Source organism: Globicephala melas, chromosome 2 (genome assembly GCF_963455315.2).
Source record: "Globicephala melas chromosome 2, mGloMel1.2, whole genome shotgun sequence".
NCBI classification, from domain to species: domain Eukaryota; kingdom Metazoa; phylum Chordata; class Mammalia; order Artiodactyla; family Delphinidae; genus Globicephala; species Globicephala melas.
This window is the reverse complement of record NC_083315.2, coordinates 4381198-4407625: the sequence shown is the minus strand read 5'-3', so window position 1 is coordinate 4407625 and position 26428 is coordinate 4381198. Positions and strand designations below refer to the sequence as shown.

The following is a 26428-nucleotide window of genomic DNA, read 5'->3' as shown; positions in this document are numbered from 1 at the left end:
CGTGCCCCGGTCCGGGAAGATCCCACATGCCACAGAGCGGCTGGGCCCGTGAGCCATGGCCGCTGAGCCTGCGTGTCCGGAGCCTGTGCTCCGCAACGGGACAGGCCACGACAGTGAGAGGCCCGCGTACCGCAAAAAAAAAAAAAATTACCATTGATCTGAGGGCCTTACATATTTTTCAGAACTGCTTTTCTTTCTCTTTGAGGTAGTCTGCAATGCCCATCATAGCAGAATTGTTCAGTTACTTATTTCTAACTCACAATGGATCCTACATCGAGTGATTCATTTGAAGATTGTGAACAAAAACGTGCCAGGTCCATATATCTAAAACTCCACGTTCACTGAGAGGAAAAAAAGCTTCATTAAAAGTGAGCAGCTAAATAATTCAACACCTTGTGGTCAGCGATGGCTCAAAAATGGATCTGTATAACCAGACACCTCCCTGGCACGGGGTCTGGTTATACAGGCCAATTGGAAACAGGGTTTTGGACTGAAGATCCATGAAAAAAGCTTAATTCCCTTTTTAATTAACTTCTAGACCCTTCTAGGAAATAGTCTTCCTGAGAAAAATCCAAAAAGTCATACTCACTAAAGAACCTAGAAAAACAGCACCGTCCTCAGTTTAAAATGTTGCATCATATAACTAAAGAGAAAGGTTTGTGTTGTTGGCCTTTTGAAATTACAGGAATGTAAGACGTTAAAGAGAGGACGACACAGGGAGACGTTATTAAGAACACAGTGTTCAGCATGCTGAAACGCAACCCCTAAGCACCACCTTCAATTGAATTTCCAGGAAAGAATGCTATGGCCGTGTAGAAATCGTTTCAGACCTGTTCAAAGAAGCTGCTCAGGATTGGTTAAGAATTTAGTTGGTAGGTCCAGTTCTGTTGTAAGGATGGGAAAGATTTATATCAAATCTGACTCCAGTCAAGAAAGATTTACAAGCTCCCAAGGAATGAAACATCCTTTCTCTTCCAAAACTGCACTGTAGCTGCCCTCAGGACAATGGGGAGAGTAGAAGAATTAAAGAACTTGAAACTTTGCCTTTTGCCTGGGAAATGTCAGCCCCTAATTTGTCCTTGTTGAGTTCCTGACATTTTCTTATCTTTTGTAGCCACCATAAAAATGTGGCAACTTTGAACTTTATTAGGCACCCAGGTGCTCACGTTAAACTTCAAATGTCTTTAATTTATCTGTTAGTCAAGAAGAATCTCTTTCCCACTGAGAGTCTGTTTGTGGAAGAATGGGATGTGAAACTTGGTTAAATATCTCTAGGGATTTTTTAACAACATAGTATTAAATTAGAGGAAAATAAAACCTCTAGGCAGGTGTATGATCATTCCAGACTATTGCTGTTATTTTTGTTTAATGTAAAAAATACATGCACTTTACCATCTCAATAAGTGTACGGTTCGGTAGTATTTTCACATTGCTCTGCAACAGATCTCTAGAAATGCCTCGTCTTGCAAAACTGAAACTCTGTATCTGTTGAACAACAGCCGTTTTATAGATTTCCCTAGCAGCGAAGGAATAGCGTCGAGAGTGGGAAAACTCACAGCGAAGGAGTAGCGGTGAGAGTGGGAAAAATCAAAGTGTGAAAGTTTTTTGCCTCCCCTGAGTACACCACCAACTTTATTTTAATGTTCGATCTCTGTATAATTTAGAGCTTGTAATTCGATAAGGGTCCTCTTCACATCCCAGGCCTATTGTCATCTTACCAGCTAGTGTCATTAACATGACGTACTGTGGAGAATGACTGTCCCAGAAAAGTACAAGAATGATGAGGGTGCAACATCTTCAATTATAACACCTTTTAAGATGGTAATTTATTAAAATCCACAATGGGCTTTAAGTGCAATAGTATGATAGCTGAAATTGTTTGATTTTTTTATCTATCTGTGGTCACGAAAGGAAATGATAGTTTAATTTTGTAATTACCTACCTTCCTTGTTTACAAACCGTTTGGCCTGACATTAGTAACTTCTAATTTGAAACAGAGTATTCGCTCTGGATACCTGCAACCAGAGGAAAATGGTGTGCGAATACTCTTTATTCCCAAATCATATGTACTTGACTCTGAAAGCCATTTCTTTCTCTTAATCTTTCTCTTTCTTCCTTTACCCTTTTATTTCTTCTCCCCTCCTACATATTTGTTTCTGTTTGAATAACTGTAAAAAAAATTGCACTTTCTGAACATTTAAAAAATCTAGAAGCATAGAAATACAGAATAAATTTTAGGGGTTATAAAAACTTATTGCAATAATCCAAAAGGTAGGCTGTCCAAATTTATATTATCATCCATTACACATTGACTGATCTGTTTTTACCAATACAATCGCTCGTTTTAGTCAGAGACTAATAAACACTTCTGACATTACAAATAATTTTGAGAAGTTTTGTGAGAAAGTACTCATGTTGTCCACAAATATTGATCTACAGTGGCCCAAACTATATGCTCCTTCTGTAACCTTGCTTCCTTGCCTTCGAAATGTTTAAATGAAATGAAATGACAAATATTACCAGTGTCTGTCAATAGAGGTTGTAGTTTAAAGTGAGAGAAATTATTTTCTTTGGGGGTAGGAGGTAAGCTAGCTCCTTGCTTGCTAGGGTGATTTTTTCATAAGGGGTAGTCAGGATAACTTCAGAGCAATGGAATAATTTGGAGAAATTCTTTTCCTTACAAATTAAAGCCTTGAAACCTTTTACCCAATAGAGCACTCACAAAACAATTTTGTATCCCTGTCGGTTATAGTATAGGCTGGATTCTTCTAGCATGTTCACTGGCAGAGGCCCTCGTAGGGGCTCTGACTGTTTTGCAATCTCCTTTTTGGCTCAGAATATGGCTACAGCACCATGGCAGTGACGTTGCTCACGCTGGGCTCCATGCTCGGGACGACCCTGACCCTTTTCCACTGCTGCGAGGAGAGCTATCGGCTCATTTTACAGCTGTTTGTGGGTCTGGCTGTTGGGACACTTTCTGGGGATGCTCTGCTCCATCTGATTCCTCAGGTAAGTGGCTATTTTCCATTTCAGATGGAGTGTTTCTAATTTCTCTTTACTTTGTGCCACTGGAGGTGTTTATGCAGAATTTCACAGTGACGTGGATGCGTAGATACAGTGGCCAGTGTTTTCTGTGATGATCAGTGTTATTTCCCCAAAACCCTTGTAGGAGAAAAGAGATGATTAATCATTAGATCCACCAGCTTATTCTTACTTTTGAAATTTAAAAATACGTGATCAGATATGGATTCCTATTAACAGAAATTCAGGAAGTGTACGTATCTATAAATAAAAACGAATGGGCTATAAGATGTACTGGTTTTTCTCCGTTGGCCCCCAACCCCTCATCAGATCCATGCTCTGCTCTTCTCTGCCCCTGAAGATTGCACCCCCTCAGCTCCCTGCAGGCTGGATTGTTGTTTGAGTTCCCCCAGCGGGTGAACAACAGAAAAGCCAGGGCAGGAGGAGAGAGTGGCAGGGGTATCTCTTCCCCACTCCCTCCCTCCAGCACTAGCTCTAGAAGCGGCTGATTACCGGCAGTAATACACCTCCTGCAGGAGGCCTCCTCCCTAACTTCATCTCCCATGGAGCTTCAGTAATTGAGCTTCAGTTCTTTCCAACCTTTGCCCTTTGCCCTTTCAGCCCTAAGAGTGATAATGGTTCCCTGGGGTTGCCGGTTTCCGGGTGTCTCATTATCCCTCGTTCATACCCTTGACACCTGCCCACACCTCTGTCATAGCTCCACCATTAACCTCTCTTCGTTTGAACCATCAAAATGAATTTCTCTTTCTTGCCCAACTATTAGCATCTAGACTTCCTTTAAGAAACATGCAATCTCCAGGAAGCTGGCTCTTTGCTGAAGTTTTCAGAGGCTCTTTATTTGTCAGAGATGAAAGGATTAGAACCAGAGATGCAGACGAGTTCAGGGAGAAGGGTCTGCAGGTGAGGTTACGTATTCCTCCTGAAATCTCTCATGATGGGTAATGCTGAGCCAATGATTTCCGCCACGTCTCACAAAGTCTGAGATGTTAAAGTTTTCCACAAGCCTCTAGCAATTTCCTGCAGGGTCCCTCTTGTTGCTTAGAGGCTCAAAAATTATTACGTGTTCTGAAAATTGCAAAGTGAGCATTGGAGAAATGAAACAAACCATTATTAGTTTTAATTTCCCTTATAATCTAATTTTCAGGAAATATTTCAGGGCTTACTGGCTTGAGGCGGTGGCCGAAGCCTGTTGCTAGGTCACTGCAGTGGGTGCAGAGCTGTTCATTGCCCAGGATCCTGGGAAATAGCAACAGGGTCTGCCTGGGTCTCCCCGAGTGGGAGAGTACACAGCCCAAGGCAGCAGGGGTGGACGTTGGGGGGAGTGGGACTGTCCACCGGCCCTACAGAGACATATTTACAGAGGGGAACTTAGCTGGGTTTCACTTAGAAGGCAGTTGCTTTACTTGAGGAAAGAGAGGAGGACATAAGTTATTGGGAAGAGGAAGATAGATGCCGTACAGGTGTGGTGGAAGGCTAGAAAAATCAGTGGTTCCTGAATGTGATGCGCGGCAAGTGTTTAAAGGTCTGCACAGACATGAGAAAAATCCCACTGTCACGATTTCCTCTTTTAACTAGCTGCATTGATTCAACTTGAAGATGTACATTTTATTCTGAGATTGTGAGGTTTCCCTCTGTTTTCTTTTCTGACATGACAATGTCCTCTGTTTTGTGACATCATGGTAATTCCAAATATTAGGTGCCTGTCCTTTTAAGTCTTTACCAAAAGAAAAAGTGGACTAACCTGTATACATCTTTAGTTATGTCCATACACTCAATGTGTTTATGGAGATCCGTACATGTACTCACACACGTGTACATATGTATCTCTATGCATATGTACATAAATACCTATACACTACTTACATGAACATATACACATATAATTTTTTTCTTTTCTAAATTTAATGGTTAGTAATATCCTAGATATGGAAACCACAATATTTCCCAAACTGTCTTCTCCTGGGGAGGGAATATGATACATTCTGATTTACTAGCTCACAAGAAATCATGAGGTCAACAAATGGATGAGACAAGCAGTGGGATGAGTCAACTAGAGGAAAATTCCTAATGCTTTTCTAGTATCCTTTTGTGTCCCAGAGAGCTGACAGTATTGCTGGGCATACAGGTGCGCTCAATGGAAAAAAGTCCTTCAGGTGGATTTCTTACTTATTTGAACATTTATTAAAAGTTTTCTTTAATTGCTATGGGGCATGGGGAGAAGAAACCCTGGATGAAATGTATCTTTATATTTGTTTTGGATATAAAAAATATTGATTTGTTATAAAGCATTGCTGTGCAAATTGGGATGGATTGAACTGGAAAAAAATTCAGCTAAAGGACTGAGAATGTGTGAAAATTTAGGCCACTTGCTGAAATAAGCTTAGGCTTTAGTCTGCTCATTAGCAGCAGCTTTTCAAAGCTCTCCTTTCTTTTTTCACATCTTATTTGGCCCTGATTAAATCATATAGTGGAAGTATTCATACATCTAAAAGCAAACTGGGCTTTGAATGAATTCAGGTGTTGTCATGGGGTTGCCCAGAATGGAAATTGAATATATTTTCAACAGTGGACCTACTAAATAATATTTAAGTCATCAGAAGTTCTTTCTTTCCATCTCTTTTCTTTTTAGGTTCTTGGTTTACATGAGCAGGAAGCCTCGGAGTCTGGACATTTCCATGAACACAAGGGCCACATTTGGAAACTGTTGGGATTAATAGGAGGCATCCATGGATTTTTCTTAATAGAAAAATGTTTTCTTCTTCTTGTATCACCAAGTGCCGAGGTATAGTTTAAATTTTATTGATCTTTTATGTTAGGGCTTCATGATATTTGTCTTTTATTTCAGAAATACTTGTTCAGAAGTAATTAACATCTTCATGAGGTTGTCTATTGAAGGCATGCGACTCCGATTTCTAGGACACACGGATCATTCTGACTGAGAGCTCCCTTATAAGCATGGTTATTAATGTTTCACACATCTGTTGCTGGCCCATTACTATACTTATGACAGCCTCCTTTTTGACCTCCCTGGCTAGTTTAGAAACAGGAGAATATTTCACATCTGAGAATGAAGGGGTTTAAAGGCCTAGCTACCAATCTGTGTTTTGGGTATCTTTCTTAACCCAAAGCAAATTAACAGGCAAACAAAAACTTTGAAAATTCCGGAAATTATGCATCATTTCTATCTTAAGGACATTTAAAATTATGCGAACAAGAAGCTCAGGAGTGGGAATTCCAGCAAATCTTTTTTTCAGCTTGATTAATTGCTTTCATTGTGCCCGCATTTGATCAGTTTCTACATATATGATGAGATGTAAGGTGCAGTGTGGCTTACTTCTAGATTTTGTTTCTTTTCGCTCTCATATATTACCCTATAAGAAAATAGATGAACAGTTTTGTGGGATAGTTAAAAACATAAATGCTGGTAAACAAACAAAAAACTCCAGGAGACTAAAATAAACTTTCCCTACAAAGTCCTGCGATTCTGCAGTCTTCATGGTTTTCTACTTATTCCCTGACTTTCTTCCCATTCACATACTATAAAATGCTTGTACTCAGGGCAAACACTACTATCTTTTAAAAGACTTTTAAACAAACATTTAAACAAGCAAACACTACTATCTTTTTTTTTTTTACTCAGAAAACAGTCTTTATTAATTTCTATTAATTAGGTATTGTAGGTATAAGCAGAAGCAATATATGTTATAGTCATTTTCCTTGAGTAACTGATGCTACTGGTATTTTTTTTTAAACTTCTTTATTGGAGTATAATTGCTTTACAATGGTGTGTTTCTGCTTTATAACAAAGTGAATCAGTTATACACATACATATGTCCTCATATCTCTTCCCTCTTGCGTCTCTCTCCCTCCCACCCTCCCTATCCCACCCCTCTAGGCGGTCACAAAGCACCGAGCTGATCTCCCTGTGCTATGCGGCTGCTTGCCACTAGCTAGCTATTTTACATTTAGTAGCGTATATATGTCCATGCTACTCTCTCACTTTGTCCCAGCTTACCCTTCCCCCTCCCCATATCCTCAAGTCCATTCTCTAGTAGGTCTGTGTCTTTATTCCCGTCTTGCCCCTAGGTTCTTCATGACCATTTTTTTCTTTTTTTTAGATTCCATTTATATGTGTTAGCATACGGTGTTTGTTTTTCTCTTTCTGACTTACTTCACTCTGTATGACAGACTCTAGGTCCATCCACCTCACTACAAATAACTCAATTTCGTTTCTTTTTATGGCTGACTAATATTCCACGGTATATATGTGCCGCATCTTCTTTATCCATTCATCTGTTGATGGACACTTAGGCTACTTCCATGTCCTGGCTATTGTAGATAGAGCTGCAATGAACATTTTGGTATACTATCTTTTAAAAGTCTTTTAAAAGACTACTGTCTTTCAAAATATCAGCACTTGTTGTTTATTATCCTCCCTAAATTTATTCTAAAATTCTATTTCATGCATCAAAAGTAAGGTGGTTTATGGATGGATAGAAGGATGGTAGATAGATAGATGGGTGATAAAATAGGTGTAATAAAATGTCAATGGTAGGATCTAGGGAGTGAATATCTGAGTGTTGACATCACAGTTCTTTTAGCTTTTTTGTATATTTGAAACTTTTCACAATAAATAGATTTTAAACAAAATTCTGTAGAAATTTTTTCTGTTTTAATGAATCAGGGTTGTTCTTTGGCCTGGGGCCCAAGCTAGGGTACTATAGTAATTCAGGAATTAGGAATGACAGTTTCAATCCTAACTCTTTCTTAAAAACTTAGGAATCCCACTTTCTCTAAAAATTTAGGAACTGAACCTCCACAAAAGGAGTTCTAATCTACATAAGCATTGAAGACAATAATAAGATCCCCATTTATACACAATAGACTAGCATTCATGGACTGGGAAAACTAATTCAGAAAGCCAACATATCAACTTATGCTTAATAATTAGAAATGTAACCAGGTGGAAATGAGTGAAATAAGCTCTGAACATTCAAAAATTGTATTTTTTTCAGATGGTCCTTGGACTTGTCAGGGAACTTAAAATGAGCTTTAAGAACATAATTTTAAGATTCATGGTATTGTGTAAAAGAAAAGGAGTGTGAATATTTTAGAAGCTACAAGTACTTTAATTGGTGAATATCTTTCTGGAGATATTCATTTAGTAGTTACAGGGTACAGTACAGTTTCGATGATCATCCTTTTGGTATCTCCATCAGAAAGGACTCACAATTTCATTTTGCAGTAAATAAAAAGACAATATAAAATTACCACCGTTCATGCCTTTGTAAATCATGACTAGAATTTTTGAGGTTGAATTCTTTTTTTTAATTGAAGAATAATTGATTTACAATGTTGTGTTAATTTCTGCTGTACAGCAAAGTGACTCAGTTATACATATATGTTTTTTCATATTCTTTTCCATTATGGTTTGTCACAGGATACTGAATATAGTTCCCTGTGCTATACAGTAGGACCTCGTTGTTTATCCATACTATATATATTAGTTTGCATCTGCTACCCCCAAATTTGCAGTTGCATTCTTAAACCATTTAGACTATGCATGATGTTTTAGGGCAGTCCTATGCCCTGAAACATTCATTTTAGCAAGTATTTATCCTGATGAAATTCTCCTAGTACCCTTTTGTTGTCATCCACCCCTTTGGCCAATAAGCAAAATGTTAAATAGAACTGTGGAATTGACAGAGGCTACACCTGTGTTCTTCTGGCTTCAGCACTAATTTTAAACCATCCTCATCCAGCAGGGCATGTCACTGGTTAATGGGCATATGGGACATTCCAGCCATCTTGCGTTCAACACTGAATTAAGTGACCAGTCAGGCAGAGGCAAATCTGCTTCAACTATCCAGTTGGTAGGTTACTGACCTGAAGTATTCTACTGATTTGATTACCTTCCTTCCTTTATTCCTTGATAAATAGATGAGAATCTGTAGGCTGGATAAGTATTAATAGAATCCACTCTTGATTTGCCTATTCTTGATCATGATAAATCCTATTTGGAAAACTTTGCCAAACACCTGAAAGCTGTTTTCAAGGGTAAAATGCATTTTCCACAGATTCAAGTCACTGCTCTCTGCACCTCTTTGAAACACACGTGGATCAGATTGACATAATAAACATATCCTTAATCACTCCCTTTACAAGTTTTCATAAACCAGCTGACCTTGAGGTTTCTCCAGTCTGAGAAATCCTTAGTCATGACTAGGTGAGGCCAAATAAATGTTGAGCAAGGAGTTAGTTAGAGGACCTAAGAGTGGAGGGTTCATTTTGTAATGTAGGAGAGAAGTGATTCTGTCCAAGGAGATGTCTCATAGTAAGTGCCTTCTGTTACACTGAGTTTTCCACAACAGAGATCTTCCGTGTGAGTTCTCAAAACACAACCTCCAATCAGGTTCAAAACAATATTCCCATTTTAATTCTTAAAGTCATAAATAAAGGGACCAGAAAAATATGAAAATATATAACATAGTTAGAAAACGTGCCTCCTATAACCGTGGCCTTGGGGGAGGGGGTTACAGTTCAAGAGTAGATTCCTGAGTAGAGAGAAGTAAGCTATTCCTGACACATTAACCGGGCAAAATACAAGTCTGGCAGTAGATTGCAGAGCTAGAGCTAACTCAAGGACGTGAACAAAAAATATGTCTTTACAAAAGCCTTATTGTGTTTATTGTTTAGATACGTCACATGTGGTTTGAAAGAAGATAACTTCAGGCTGAGATTAGTTTTTAAATCACTTTAATGCTGACCTCATTTCTTCTGTGTGAATGAAGGGTCCAGAGCCCCAAGATACAAGCACATCTCGGATGTTAACTCAATGAGTTTAGAACGATTTGACTACTCTAGCTCACTAATAATATACTCACCATTTCTTTTGTTATTTAAGCTGCAAGATCAACCTAAAGAGAAATAGAAATAATTTGAACTTTTAGGATTGTTTGATGGGTCCAATTTCCTGTTTTTTTGTTGTTTTTTTTTTAGTTATTTCTGAGATATACATTTTGAATTTCCTGGTTTTTTGGTTTTTTTTTTGCAGTTCGCGGGCCTCTCACTGTTGTGGCCTCTCCCGTTGCGGAGCACAGGCTCCGGACTCGCAGGCTCAGCGGCCATGGCTCACGGGCCCAGCTGCTCCGCGGCATGTGGGATCTTCCCGGACTGGGGCACAAACCCGTGTCCCTTGCATCAGCAGGCGGACTCTCAACCACTGTGCCAGCAGGGAAGCCCCGAATTTCCTGGTTTTTAAGGAAATTTTTTAAGGAAGAGGAACTCACAGATCTTTCCAGTCATCAAAGGAGTTTTAGATATTTGCCTCTAAATTCCTTTACATACTGTGACGATATATAGCTTTTTGGGAAAAAAAATCCTGGAATAAATATCTGAACTCCTGCCTTTTAATAGTCTTTTGATCTTAATCAGGCTTTGATATAACATAATTTTTTAAAAACCCCACATTTTTCTTTTGTTTCTAGATCCACCAATTTCAGGCAAGAGGCCTGTCTACCTCTTCTAATCCGTATCCTTCAGATCCTACCTTCTCAGCCATCCTTCTCCAAAAATAGCCTATCGTTACATCTTTTGAATAACTGCTGTTATTCTAACACGTGAATGTTAAGTTTACTTTCTCTGTTTACATTAAATAAAAAGAGGCCTATGTCTCACATTACATTTGTCTCAAAGTTTCCACAATTTGGGGTGATAGGAATATGCTTCTAAAAGGACATGTTCCATAGACAGATAAGAAGTATTCTTTTCACACAATAGAACAAGAATCTTAGGCCTAGGGAGGGAAGGTGTCTTTCCTGAAATTGAACCACGAGTCAGTCTCTGAAATAAAATCATATCATCTCAACTTGTAGAAGTCAGTTCCAAAATCTCACCTACCTGTCATGTGAAAGGATGAAAAATCTTTTAAAATTGTATTCTTTTGTAAGTTTGTTGATCTCCTTTCTCAGTCAGCAAGTTGTTTTTTTTTTTTCCCTGACTGGAAACACCACAGAAACAGCATCTTAGGCTACGATGAATGAAATGAAGTGTTGGGTTTGCAATGGTTTCTTCTCCACAATCTACTTAAAGATCAGAAGAAATTCTAGATCCACAGTCTACTTACTGTACAGGAGCAGGGCCAACTGAGGTCAAGAATCAAGAATCATTTTTTTTTTCCTACGGCTTGGGTTTCATAAAGGCTTCCATAATTTAATAATGAATTACAGACTATCTAAGTAGCCTCTAGCTCTCTATGGAAGACTCTGAGCTATGTGAGAGTGCTATTTCCATCTACATGTAGATAGTGGGAAAAACATGCTTGCAGACTCTTGGCTCTGCCTTCTGTGTTTGTCTATGAAATTGAAAAGTTCTGATGTACTCCGGAGGATCAGAATGTCTTTTGATAATCAACGTAACTCTTCATGTTTCATTTTTCGATAAAATGATGACTATTGCTTATCATTCATATTTTATTTTTTAATTTAAAATAGAAAGGCCTGGAAGATGCACAGGCAGCTGAAATTCCTATAGGCAGTCTGAACGCCCCCAGCAGAAAATGTGAGTACCAATTTTAAAAATCCAAACATTAAATATAGGAAGTGCCATAGAAAGAGGTTGTACCTGTTTTGAAATAAATACGTGAAAACCATGTAAATTTCATATTGGGTACGTATTTCATTATTAAAATTTTGCAATGAAATTTTTAATAAGGGCTCATTCCTATCAGTCTTTGAAACCTACTACACATTAATATCAGTGTTACTTCATTCTTTAAAAATGTTTTCCCCAATGGCTTAAAACTGATCCTCTGGAAACTTCGATTAGTGTAAATACTTACGTGGTTATCAAGGCTCGTTTAAAATCCTGCTTACCTGATGATTTGAGCCTTTTACTTCCCGTGAAGCCTGGAGACAGTACTGTTTTTTTTGTCTTCTATCACAGTGTACTGATAATTCATCACAAATGTCTATCTCATTTATGATATTGTCGTTAACATGGTGGAGTTCAAATCAGTGCTATCTCGTTATTCACATCTTATGCTATAACTCATTTGTTTGTATAATTTGCATCCAGTCGTCTTCTTTCTATGATATTCCCTATTTCTGAATTTGATTAGCCAATTTTGGTCAGGACTTTATTCCCTTGTGCTCATGCTTCTGAATGATTCTTAGAACTTTTCTTTTTTAAAAGGTCTGTGTTGGTTTTCATCAGTTGCTCCTGAATCTTTGCCCCATTTTTCTCACTGATATTACTCTTTTGTAAACACACTTCTCAATAGTTTAATGTTAAGCAGTCATGATTAGTCATGCCCATCCTATCAGAATAAGTTAGTTACCTGAGAAGAAAGAGAGGTATTTATTGAATACTTATTATATGCCAGGCAGAATGCTAAACACATTCTGGATTATCTCATTTAATGAGATCTGGATTATCTCATTTAATCCTCTTAACACTTTACTGAAGTAAGAATAATTAATATTCAAATTACACAAATGAAGAGACCAGTCATTAGAGAGGGTAAGTCACTGCCCAGGACTACATAGCTACTAAACTCTAGCATTGAGGAACTAAGAAATGCTAATGCAGCAACAATTTCCTTGTGATCATTCATTCAGGCATGCATCCCTGTATTTTTTCACATTCTTTCATTCATTTAAGAAATGTTAGGGCTTCTTGGGTGGTGCAGTGGTTAAGAACCCACCTGCCAATGCAGGGGACGTGGGTTCGAGCCCTGGTCCAGGAAGATCCCATATGCCACGGAGCAACTAGGCCCGTGCGCCACAACTACTGAGCCTGTGCTCTAGAGCCCGCGAACCACAACTACTGAAGCCCACGCACCTAGAGCCAGTGCTCCGCAGCAAGAGAAGCCACCGCAATGAGAAGTCCGTGCACCACAATGAAGAGTAGCCGGCTCGCCGCAACTAGAGAAAGCACACGCACAGCGGCGAAGACCCAACGCAGCCAAAAATAATAAATAAATAAAATAAATGAATTATAAAAAATGTTTGAGGATGTTTTAGGCACTGTGGTTGCACGGGGGAATAAAATTAGGAATGGTCTTTATCCTTAGGTTGCAATGTGGTTGAGGATATAAATGCTAATAAGAACAAACAAGGTGGTAACAATCACTGTTCTGAATGTGTTTGATGTTTTCACGCCTGTAATTTATTTATATGATTCAAAATATGTAATTACGTAGTCTGTCCAATTCTTTTTTCAGGACATTGGTAGTGATATTTTTCCTTGTAAATACTTAGTTCCAGGAGAAATTTTAGACCTAGAAGGTATATCAGAGACATTTCTTTGTATTTGTTTTTAGAAGAAAGGAAGTGGAAAGAAGGCTACACCTAGTCAAATTAGGAGCAGAGAGTGGCTGTAATAATGGAAGTGGGAGTAATAATGATGGTCTTAGTCAAATATTTTGTAAACCTGATATCTTTCTACTTCAGATATCCATCTTGGCGTACGGAATGATTAGTGAACAAATCCAGATTCAATTATGCAGCTGCCCTTTTTGCCAGGGACATATTGAATTAGCTTCAAATATTTGATTACTTGTTTCATATTACCTCACTGGTGGAACTCAGGATGTGAAAGTCCTATCCACAGTCTGATTTAAATAAACAAAAAGCAGCACGATACAAGATCCAGCCTGGGTATTACCATGGAAAACCTCTGCTAAGTCAGAAATGTGGAACTCGAAATGACTTCCATGTACCGAAGGAAAGGTGGAATATTATTGATAGTTCTGTAATGAGTACATTGATTTGCCAGTGAACGCTTGTCTTACCTTCCACTGAGTAATGTTTCAGTTGTCTTAACATGCACAATGTGCTTGCTCCTTGTCGTTTATATGCAAATATGTGTATTTGCCTTGCGGCTTGTTACATGGCCATGATCTGACATTTAGAAACCCATCATCAGAGATAACAAAATAATAGGCAACAAAAATAGGCTGCAGTGTTTCTTGGCAAAGTATAAATTGGGTAAAGGTTTTCCATCCAAATATATGCCGTTAATATCAAAACTGTATGTAGGCATACGCACAGGCACGGATTGGAAATCACAATTTATTTGTATGCTGCAGTGTTGTCCCATGGATTACTTTAAATTATTTGATTTTATTTCCACAAAAAAAGAGCTTTACTTCCGAAAATTGGCAGGAACAGCTGAGTGACCTGTTTGCATTTTTAGGCTCAGAGAGCTTCCAGGCGATGCCAATAAGAACTCTCTGAATTCAATACTTTGATATTTATTCTGTATTTTTATGACTGTTGCTTAAAATCTTCTCATTTTTGTTGAAGGATGAAATGAATTAGGAAACCACCAGAATGGAGAACTGAGTCTCACCGCGATGGTTCTAAATAAAGCATGATTTTGAGATGTAAAATGCATGGCATGTCTTTCCAACACAGGCAGCACACTTATCTCCTGGCTGGTAGTCTGGGCTAGATCTGCTGTTTACTGAAGTTCCTTATTTCACAGTGTGGGCTATGAAATAAGTCAAATCATATCCCCCCAGTAAACCATATTACAGTGCAGTCCCTCCACAGTCTTAGACCAGGTAACAGAAACCAGAAGGTAACCTCTTCCTATTTTTATTGAGCGTCCAGTTATTAGAATATTGTGGGCAGTTCTCATAGTAACAATAGCAACTCCTAACACCTGTCACACAGTATACATCAACTGAGTAATTAGACTACAGCAATTGATTTTAATGGCTGTTCTTATCAAATGGTATACCTAGGTAGTTCACTGTCAGAATATGTGTTATCCCTGGAATACTTTTTGTATTTGTTAATGGTTCCAACCCATAATACTAATATACAGTTTTAGGTTTTTGAAAACAGAAATTCTGTCCGTCAAAAGCTTGAACCCAACTGTGATCTAATTATTTCATTAATTAAACCCATTATGGTCCAGTTTATTTCATTGGCTGTCTACTAATCAGATAACGTATATAATGTAATAGAAGCGCATGAAGACAGCTTCTCTTTATTTCATCCAACGTCTAGTTGGTCTAGTCGGAAAGACAGAACATTCAGTGAATGTTCCAAAGCTAACTTTGGGATCGGAAGGGATGGAAGCGGTTCTGCCGTGGTCACATTTGGGGAGTGAAGGAGGCAGTAGGGGAGGGTGGTTAGCACCAACCAGAAAGGGGAACGATCACAGAGTGGCAAGAGGTTGACAGTTGACTCCAGGAGACTGACACGAGGGGCAGTCTGACTCAGGGGACAGTTTCAGAAAATAGACTCCATTTTAATGGCATTCTGCCCCGAGGGTCTTAAATTATTTAAAAATGCTTCACAAAAGACATTATGTGGAAAGGTCATCGAATGCATTTTGGAAAGTTATAACAGTGTTATTTTTATCTTCTCTTGGCACAGCTGAACAGGAGGATAGAAGAGCGAATGCCCTAACATCTCATAATTAGTCAGACCCATTAGAAAAATGGTGACCATAAATCCGTGTGTCATATCGGTTGCCGTGTTCACATCTCTGGTCGTGACCTATTTTGAAAGCTGAGACAAAGTGGAGTTACTCAATCTGGTGCAATTTAAGAATGTCGAGGCTGGAGGGGAAAGTTGATCGTAACTGAAGGATTCCATGAACTATGTAGTGCTTTGTTAATGCTTCTTACACCTTTTTTTGGTTCTTTAGGCAAAACCATTAGCTTGTTAGCAATAATGATCCTGGTTGGGGACAGCCTGCATAATTTTGCAGATGGCCTAGTCATAGGAGCAGCCTTCTCATCTTCTTCCGAGTCAGGAGTGACCACAACAATTGCTATCTTGTGTCATGAAATTCCCCACGAAATGGGTAAGTCTGACAGTAGAATCACTCTTCCTGCTTGCTGAGAAAATCATAATATATTTCTAGCCATGGTTTACTAGGCTTCTTTTTCCAACACATGATTGAAAGACGAATACTTTCTGTTCATAATTTATTTAAACCATCAAAAGCAAAGAACTAGAAAAAAAAATTCCTGTACCTCAAGATAGAATTCAGTTAGACCCATTTATGATATTTCCTGGATCCAGAAGTGACTCTTTTTGGATTCTGGAGAATTCTATATGGGAAACAGTCATTAAAGGTGGGGGGAAGGGATAAATTAGGAGGTTGGGATTAAGATATACACACTACTATATATAAAACAGATAATCTACAAGGACCTACTGTATAGCACAGGGAACTCTGCTCAATACTCTGTAATAACCTATATGGGAAAAGAATCTAAAAATCAATGGATGGGGCTTCCCTGGTGGTGCGGTGGTTGAGAGTCCACCTGCCGATGCAGGGGACGCAGGTTCGTGCCCCAGTCCGGGAAGATCCCACATGCCACAGAGCGGCTGGGCCTGTGAGCCATGGCCGCTGAGCCTGCGCGTCCAGAGCCTGTGCTCCGCAGCGGGAGAGGCCACAGCAGTGAGAGGCCCACATACCGCAAAAAACAAACAATGGATGTATGTACATGTATGACTGAACCACTTTGCTGTACAACTGAAACTAACACAGCATTGTAAATCAACTATACCCCAATACAAAATAAAAATTAAATTAAAATACTGGCATAATAAAAAGATTCTTTAATTTTTTTAAAAAAAACTTCAGCAAAAACTTTAAAATCTGCATATTAAATTTGGGAAAAACATTAATAGGAGAACTTTTGATCCATTATGTCAGCAAACAGGCCAGTGAGATAAAATAACATTTAAATTAAAGCCAAACCATGGTTTCATCAACCTGATTTACACAAAACGTCTAAAGCCAAGTGTAACATTGAAATGACAGGCGTATGGTATCAGATTCATGTAAGACCCTTTTTCTGGATAATCTTACTAACCCATGTAATTCAAATCCTGCCTCCCAGGAACCAAGAGGAGACGGAGTAGACATTTCTGAAACAGGTCCAGAAGGAGGAGAGGCTGGTCCCAGGCACATGTGTGCCCTAGAGAGAGGGCTCTTGTCAGTCACTCTTATCTCACTTTCACATTTACATTGCCCACTTGGGCCACCCCTGACCTCTTGGGTTCTGTGTCTATTGCCCAAAGTCCTGTCACTGATCATCACTGACCCATTCCTCTCTAAGGAGTTTATCCAAGGTCCTTCCTGAATCCGTTAAGACATACCTGGTCTGGGGGCCATATTGTATGGTCCTATTTTAGCCACTATGATAAAACCCAACAGAGGAGGGTGACAGTCTGCGACAGGCCAGCGAAAATGTCTGAAGACCTGTTCATAGGATTAATTACGCAGTAGAACTAGGAAACTGAGTCCCCAGGCTGTCTCTTTTTTAAAATTTTTTATTGAAGTCTAGTTGATTTACAATGTTGTGTCAATTTCTGCTGCATAGCAAACTGACTCAGTTATACACATATAGACATTCTTCTCTATATTCTTTTCCATTATGTCTCTTTATTGAACTTCAACCTCTTCTCAATCCCAAAACTAAGAAATAGAGCCTCTCAGATTACAAGATCATTCTTCTTTTGGAGGAAAAGTGTAGAGGGAATAAGGTCGTTTTTCTATAATTAAGGCAGTAAAACATTTTCTAAAGGAAAAGTTTGTTTTCCTAACCAACTTTTGCCATGATTTAAAAATCTCCTTAAGTCATTTTCTCTTTCTCCATAGCAGTTCCTGCCTAAGTAAAAAAAGAAAAGCCTATATAATGTTTACTGCCTTGGGATTTTGCCTGGCAAGTTTCCAGGTAAAAAGCTTTAGAAATCCCAGGGCAGCAAGCAAGTGCTTCATTTTGCATTTGTCTCAGTTGAATATGTCACAGGACATTAGGAAGCAGAGAGTATGTCACAGTTCTCTCCGTATATACTATCTTCCAGAGCAATGAAAGGAACAGAACTCTTGAAATGTGACTTCCTAAAGTATAATGAGTTAGGCTATAAATCCTAGAGAAATATAAGAAAGTGTTTTATTAACTGATCATTCAGTGTTACTTATAAAATTGGCCCCAGTTGCTGAAATTTGAAACAGATAGCACACGAGTTGAACAAAGGCATCATCCGTTAAATGATAATTCTAGTTTCTTTTCCCTTAAATTTCAGGAGACTTTGCTGTGCTCTTAAGCTCTGGACTTCCTATTAAGATTGCCATCCTGATGAATTTTATAAGTGCTTTAACTGCCTTCGTAGGACTGTATATTGGGCTCTCGGTATCCGCGGATCCATGTATTCAAAACTGGATCTTAACAATTACCGCTGGGATGTTCTTATATTTATCCTTGGTGGAAATGGTAAGCTTTGTGGTTTTTCTGTTTTGTTTTTCCAAACACTAGAAATGCAAAACAGAGGAAAAGCAGCAAAACGGAAGGGTCGATGGGGAGAAGAGAAGAAGGATATAGACAAAAGTATAAAAGAGTAGGGAAATAGTCTGTGCAATCCAAGAAGGTAAGTGGTAGGCAGAAGAAACATAATTTGAGATTCAGAGAATATTGACATTCTTTTAACTGAAATTAAGTGGAATGATTGAAACGTTTATAATTGTCAAAAAGTGATTGTCATTTCATTCTGCTCCAGCTTTGCATCTATAAAAGATGCCTATACTTCCAGCTGAAAAGTTCTGTTAAACAGCCAGCCGTTTTGTTTATACATTAGAAAATATTTCAACTGAATTTGTCATTAAATTAAAGAGCTCTTTGGCTTAATGAACCAACCCTATCTTTAAGTTGCCAAAGTGCTATCATGCTGGTGAAATGAGAAAGATGATTATAGTATTGAGTCTCTAAAATTGCAATATATTTTTCCTGAAGAGGTCCTTGCTGACATTAATGGTTAACTCAATCATCACGTTTCATCCCCTAGAATCTGAATTGAACCTGGGAAATTTCACATTTTTTTTTTTTTTTTGCCTCTTAAGTTCTGTTCTCTGCAAGATAAACCAGTTTTTTAAGGTCACCTTCTATTAGATTGTTTACAACTTACATGGCTTAAGAGAAAAGTCATAATGATTTTCCTGTCTCATGGGCGGGAATAAGGCAAATTAAAATGGCATAAATTAACAAAAGAAATATATATTTTTAAAATCACCCATTTTTTAAAAGAAGTCTTTATTGAATTTGTTACAGTATTGCTTCTGTTTTATGGTTTGGTTTTTTTGGCCACAAGGCATGTGGAATCTTAGCTCCCCAACCAGGGAACGAACCCTCACCCCCTGCATTGGAAGGCGAAGTCTTAACCACTGGACCTCCAGGGAAGTCCCAACAAAAGAAATATTTAAGACTTAAAATCAATAGAAAGCCAATCTGATCAGAAATAAAACATGTGATTACATGCATCCTGGAGCAGAAACGTAAAGTAAACAATCTTGAAGGTCATATGTGGAACAGGGCCATTGGGGTTGACTAGTGATTTGGCAGAAACCTGCGATTGTCCTGGAAGTAAGTAAAGAGACTGTTTCATAAGGGAAAAAATCGGGAAGGCAGGACCCTGGGCTTATACAACCAGAAGAGTGCATTCTATAAGCAGAATTCAAGAAGGGGACTCTTCAAGTAAAACCACCATCTTAAACTGCGCTGTGGGGACTTCCCTGGCGGTCCAGTGGTGAGGACTCCACCCTTCTGCTGGGGCTTGGGTGGGGAGGCACGGGTTCAATCCCTGGTCAGGGAACTAAGATCCCCTATGCCTGTTGGGGCACAGCCAAAAAAAAAAAAAGAAAAACCCACTGTAAATGCTTCTGAATTTTTGGTGGTCTGTCTTTCTTTTTTTTTTTTTTTTTTTTTTGCGGTACGCGGGCCTCTCACTGTTGTGGCCTCTCCCATTGCGGAGCACAGGCTCTGGACCCGCAGGCTCAGCGGCCATGGCTCACGGGCCCAGCCGCTCTGCGGCATGTGGGATCTTCCCGGACCGGGGCACGAACCCATGTCCCCTGCATCGGCAGGCAGACTCTCAACCACTGCGCCACCAGGGAAGCCCTGGTGGTCTTTCTTAATTCTCATGAGATTCAAGTATATGAGGTAAACACCAAAATGTACTTTCATATTTGGAAATGTTCTTACATATCGTCTATGATACTCGGGGAATTCCCTAATCTTGATAGTGAATATAGTCAAAGGTGCAGCTGATCCTACCCATCTTTTCTGAACCCCGGTCCCCAACCCGCAATCAGTGTTAGAGAATCCCGCCATCCTTCCACTTTGAGAAATCCGGATTTCTCACCTTGTGTGACTTAGAAAGCACACGGCCACTCATCACTGAATGTCGTGAGCTACCTTTTATGTAAAATGTCTGTAGATCCGTCCTTAAGTTCACTCTGGAGCCTCCGAATTTTCAGCTCTGCATTTCTTTTTTTTAAAACGTCTTCATTGGAGTATAATTGCTTTACAATGGTGTGTTAGTTTCCGCTTTATAACAAAGTGAATCAGCTATACATATACATATGTCCCCGTATCTCTTCCCTCTTGCGTCTCCCTCCCTCCCACCCCCCATCCCACCCCTCCAGGCGGTCACAACCGCTTTGCATTTCTAATTCCTTTTTTCTTTAGGAGTCCGTCGGGGGCGGTTGCTGTATTCTTTTGAAGTTGATTTTGTGTTTTAACACAGTGTAGTCTCTCTTCAAGTATGATGGATGTGTATGTCCGTAGTTAGTCCTTCCTCTTTGTCTCCTAAAATTGACCTGAAAAGATTATCAAGAACCATTTGAGCCCTAAGCTAGACATCATTTTCCCCTCGATGTTTCTTCTCCCAGTCTTGTAAGGATAAAGAATTGCTTGTAAGAAAACAATATGGCTGACATCCTATGACATTCTAACTAGAAGAAATCCTGACCTTACTGCAAATTACTATTGGCCAAAGAAAAATCAGTGTCCTGGCAAAAAGACAGGAAAGAAAATCCTCTGAGTTTCTTGGGGCTACTTCCTATAATCCAGGTCACCTGCTCTCACGGCCTTTTGAGTAACTTCTAAACAAACACAGCTCTTTCACATAGTGGCAAGTTTAACTGTTGTACTCTGGGGCCATGCCAAAGAAAATACTTTTTTGTCATTTCAAGGGAAGAAAACAAGGTTTCAAGACTCTTTACAACAGCAAAGAAAATAAATGACGGCCACTAAAGGGTAAGGGGGAATACTTTCATTCACTGGCCGTTTACCAAATTCTGGAAATTTACCAGGCATCTTCTGAGCAGGGTTAATGTGAAAAGATTAGCTAGATTTTTGCTTTGCTTATCTGTTTCAAAGAAATTGGGTGTGTGATTTCAAACTCCTAAAAGGAAAAGAACTGGGGGCAAAAATGGGGCCGTTAGCAATGATGCCAGCAAAGCAGAAAGTCTTCACCAGGCAAGTCTGCCAGCCTAAAATTCTCCCGAGTGGTATCGCCTGATCCAAGCACATCACCTCTCAGTTCCGTCGAATGGTTTCTAAAGTACGTTAAGAATGAACGCAGCTCTGGGTGGCCAGAGGAAATTCATTCGCTATTATAAAGATCCATGTGCTAGACTGGGTTTCCCCAAAGCAGAGCCTAAGACAGAGGCGTGTGTGAAGTCAGTCAACTTGGGAGGTGATCCCGGGGAGCAGAAGTGAAGGGCAGGCGGAGTGAAACAGAGGAGGATAGAAGGTCAGTAGAACAATGGGTTTTTATTAAGTTCAATACCACCGTGGGGCATCCGCCACACAGGACCTACTGAGGGGGCGTCTGTCCCCATTGTTCATTGGTCCCATAAGCATCACCTCCCACATTTCAGATGATACATGCCTGAGTGCCAAGGGAGTTCCCTGGCAATGCCATGCCATCACGCTGAGGAGCCCAGGGCAAGAGAAGGAGGAATGTAGTGTAGACCTGAAACAAGGCTTCGTGCAGGACTAGTTAACGCCCTCTTGGAAATGGTGTCTGCCGCAGTAGCTGGGGTGAGAGATGGGCTGAAAGAATATGAAATAGCACACACGTGCTGGCCATTAACAGTTGACCCCATCCACCACTCAGATATGCTTCTTGTCCTTCACTTTGGAATTCCATCTATACCAAAGCCCCTGCAGAGCGGTAGACAGCAAAAGTCTCCACAAAGACTTAATACAAGGTAGTTAGTGGAAACAGTCTCTAAACCCTACTGGTCTTGAGGCAATATTTGATATTCATGATCTCCGTCCTTCCAGCAGACAATCTTGATTCTCCCCACCTTCAGGCAGCACTGTGGCTGACCTCGATTTCATTCCTGGTAGGACACCCAGATCTTCCCTGAGGGATCCTCTTTGTCTTTGTCAGGCCATAGCTCCTGTGGTTGCCTGTTCACCGTTGTCACCAGGCATGGAAACACCAAGAAAGGCTCCAAGGAATTCTCAGGTTTCCAGATACGGTCCTTGCTTACTCCATTGTATAGCAATCACCCTACTCCTCATGGTAACTGACGATTGTTCCCATCAGCATAATAACTTTTTTCTCTATTAGTTGATCCATTAGCATGAGATGCTCAAGTGACCAGGTGGTAGACATAACTTCAAGTTCAGTGGAAACATTCCCTGGTGTATTCTCCTCGAGAACAAGGATCTGTGTGATCTGATGGTGCTAAAGTTTGCAGGAACAGGAAGCACAAATTCTAAAAGCAGAAAAACTGGCAATGATTACATACTATTGCTTCATGATTTTGCCTATTGTTTCTGCTGTTATTTCTATTATTTCCTCCCTTCTACTCACTTTGCATTTAATTTTCTGATCATTTTCTGGCTTCATGAGGTGGAACGATGTATCATTGATTTTAAACGTTTTCTCCTTTTCTAGTATAAGCATTTAAAGCTGTAAATTTCCCTCTAAGCACTGCTTTGCTGAGTCTCATGTATTTTGATATGTTCTGTTTCCAGTACTGATCATTTTGAAATGTTTCTAAACATTCACAACATCTCATGATTTTTTCTTATTTGACCCATGGACTGTGTGAAAGTATGTTGCCTAATATCTCAATATTTATAGCTTTAAAAATATCTTTTAGTTATTTTAATTCTTGCATAGTCAGAGAATATACCTTGTATTATTTTAGCCCTTTGAAATATTCTGAGACTTTTTGTATGGCCCAGAATAGGGTCTATCCTGGTGAATGGCCCCATGTTCACTTGAAAAGTACGTGAGTGCGACTGCTGTGGGGTGAGGGGTTCTGTGAATGTCAGTTAGATCAGGCTGGGTGATAGTGTTATTCATATTTTCAAATTCCGTGATGATTTTTTTTCTCCACTAGTTCTGTTAATTATTGAGGGAATGCTTGAGGGAGTTAGAATACAGACCTAACTTTGTGGGTTTCCCTGTTTCTTTCTTAGTTCTATCAATTTTGCTTCATGCATTTGATACTCTGATATTAGATGCATGCATATATGGGGCTGCTCCGTCTTCTTAATTGAATTGATACTTTTATCACCGTGAACGATCCCTCTTGATCTCTGGTAAACGTCCTTGTCCTGAGTCTTCTTTGCCTGTTGTTAATATAGTCACACCTGCTTTCCTGCTTACTATTTGCACAGAATATGGAAAGTAAGTGGTAGGGCTTTGAAAGAGTATTTGAAGTGACGTAACAGGAGAAATGTCTGATACGATCAGCAGTGTCTGTGATGCATATGTTAATATCCATGTATCTTGTTTATCTTATTTCCCTAAATCTTATTTAAAACAAATCTATTGGTTTGTGATCTTTTTCATACTCCCATGTTTGCTACAAAGATTTCATGAGATTAGTTCTTTATAGATATAATAGCCCCTGAAAGATATACATGTGCCAGTCTTGGAAGCTTGTGAATATGTTATCTCACATATGAAAAGAAACTGTGCAGGTGTGATTAAGGTTTAGAATCCAGAGATGGGAAGATTACCCTGGATTATCTGGGTGGTCCCAACCTAATCACCAGTTGTTAAAAGTGGAAAACCTTCCCCAGCTGTGGTCAGACAAAGATATGTGATGACAGAAAGGTCAGAGAGATTTGATGTTGCTGAACTTGAAATTGGAGTTAGGGGCCAGGAGCCCAGGAATGCAGGCAGCCTCTAGGAGCTGGAAAAGACAAACAGATTCTCCCCTAAAGAATCCGAAATGGAAAAATATGTTACCAAATTCAGGTCCGGCTGCTCCCTGCTCGAAAATCAATACCCGAGAGGCAGTTGTTGGTAGAAAGGAAAATTGCTTTTAATCAGAATGCTGGTGATCTGGGGAGATGATTGACTCAGTGTCCCCCAAAAACCATCTGCTTGGCCATGAAAGTTTTTAAAGGGAAAAACGGAGGTAATCTCAGTTAATCGTTGAGATGGGGGTCAGAGTCGTCACCCTCTCCTGCTGCATGCAGGCTTGTTGACTTCTTGTGATGTTTCTTTGGATGCTGTCTTGTTCACACAGTTTGTCCACACTGTTTGTTCATGAGATTACTGAAGGGGAAGCAAGGGAAGAGATCTGGTCACCTGTTAATTACTTATTCTTCATTTCTACTTCTTTGATCTACAGAAAGAACCAAGAAGTTAGGCAAGGTATTGTGTGAGCACAAGATCTGATAGGTGTGCTAGGGCTGGAGATGAGTAGAGCATGGGGGTGCCTGATTGAAAAGTTAGTTACAGCGTAGCTTTGCTGAGTGGACAAGAAAGGGGGTTTCCTGCTGTGGGCCGTTTCCTGCAAAGAGCTGTTTACAAATCCCACCCCCCTCAGATATCATTCCATTTCTGTGGGATTAGGGATGAAGGTCTGTCCAGATACAGTCCTTGCTTACTCCATTGTGAAAGGGCCTCGAGGTCTTAGTGTGAAAGATATTGACATGGGTTTGAAGCATCTCTTGGCTGACAGCTTCAGTTGCCCGTTTACATACACAAGCAGAAAAAGTTATGATTATTTTGATGCCTCCAAAGATACAGATTATTATGAGCACTAGTGTTAATCCCATTCTCTTAAGGCCAGTGCTTGGAATTGTGCCCCTAGATTCAGTTCTGCTCAAGATGGAGCAGCTCATGTCATGACTGCAGTCTGGTCGTCATGCAGTTACTTCCCTCTTGTGGCAATTACCGTATCTGTAAAACAACTCAGGAATGTGCATCAGACACTGTCTGTGACCCTATTATCCTAATCATAACTGCTTGAACCTGCTCTTTTGTGACCCAGGAAGGCCTGGGAGATGTCAGCTTTTCTACAAACAGGAGGCAGAGGACATGAAGGGGCCTTTTTACTTGCGGGGAGGGAGTCCACAGGGTTCTGCTCGGTTCCAAACACATTGATTTTAGCCTGGTGAGACCCAAGTCAAATTTCTGACCTACAGAACTGTAAGATAAATTTGTGGGGGTTTTTTTGTTTTTGCGGTACGCGGGCCTCTCACTGCTGTGGCCTCTCCCGTTGCGGAGCACAGGCTCCGGACTCGCAGGCCCAGCGACCATGGCTCACGGGCCCAGCCGCTCCGCGGCATGTGGGATCCTCCCGGACCGGGGCACGAACCCGTGTCCCCTGCATCGGCAGGCGGACTCCCAACCACTGCGCCACCAGGGAAGCCCAAATTTGTGTTGTTTTAAACCCCCAGGTTAGTAGTGATTTGTTAACAGCAGCCATAGAAAACTAATATGTCTCTGTGCTACTAACCTTGGTTTAGATGTGATCGGGAACAGAGGCAGCTATGTAAGAGCTTCTCATTCGAAGTCTGAGAACTGAAAATTCCTTCTAAGAAAATTCCCAGAACTAAAAAAATCAGGAAGATTTCTCATAGCCACCATCTCTAAAGTTTATAAAATCTCTCAAATAGAAGGAAAAGACCAGCCCTGGAAGTACTGTTTTTTTCAGCAGTTTGGATAAGAGAGGCTTTATTTTTAACGATATGATTTATTATTTAAAGAATAAGTTAATTCATTTTGAAGAGCATTAAGCAGGTTATGCCAAAGAAAGGTTTGTTTTGGATCCGAAACAAGATTCAAACCTTTAGGCACTTTTCCTAAGGTTTTAAATCCTGCAAAACTGTTTCCATAGCAACAAGCCCATAGAAATCTCAAGGGGCTATCATGATGGATGTGACTGGAGATGTCTCTAGAATGGGGATAACTGCACAGCTGCCTAGGATCTAGTATGTTAATAGCCTCCAAGCTGATAGTGGAGGAGCTGTAACTCAGAGAAGTAGGTACAGAAGAAGGAAGTGCCTACCAATTCATGCCAAAGCAAAAGAAACTCTCATGCCCCCTCCGTGTACATCACAGGGAATTAATTGAGGATATACCTTATTTCCAGCCCTCTCCCTCCACCAGTCTTTCTCACTACATAAATCTCTGGGTTGCTTCCTCTTCTGCTCTGCACTTGGGTTTTTTATTTTGGTTTTTTGTTTGTTCGTGTTTGGTTTTGTTTTTTGTTTTGATGCTCTTTTAAAACCTCTTTTCACTGACATAATAATGGCAGAGGAAACAGTAAGATTGAAGAGGAATCACTTAGAGCAATTTGCTTATCTACCTTC

General features: G+C 39.8%; 1 protein-coding gene across 1 annotated transcript in view; it reads left to right on the top strand.

Moving 5' to 3' along the window:
* The window catches only part of SLC39A12 (solute carrier family 39 member 12), a 69317-nt gene that overhangs the window by 27820 nt on the left and 15069 nt on the right, over positions 1-26428 (top strand). Inside the window, exons 7-12 of the mRNA XM_060293676.2 lie at positions 2837-3009; positions 5672-5824; positions 8805-8915; positions 11535-11601; positions 15706-15864; positions 18102-18289. Of these exons, the coding sequence (XP_060149659.1) occupies positions 2837-3009; positions 5672-5824; positions 8805-8915; positions 11535-11601; positions 15706-15864; positions 18102-18289 (851 nt within the window). The remainder of the gene's footprint in view (positions 1-2836; positions 3010-5671; positions 5825-8804; positions 8916-11534; positions 11602-15705; positions 15865-18101; positions 18290-26428) is intronic.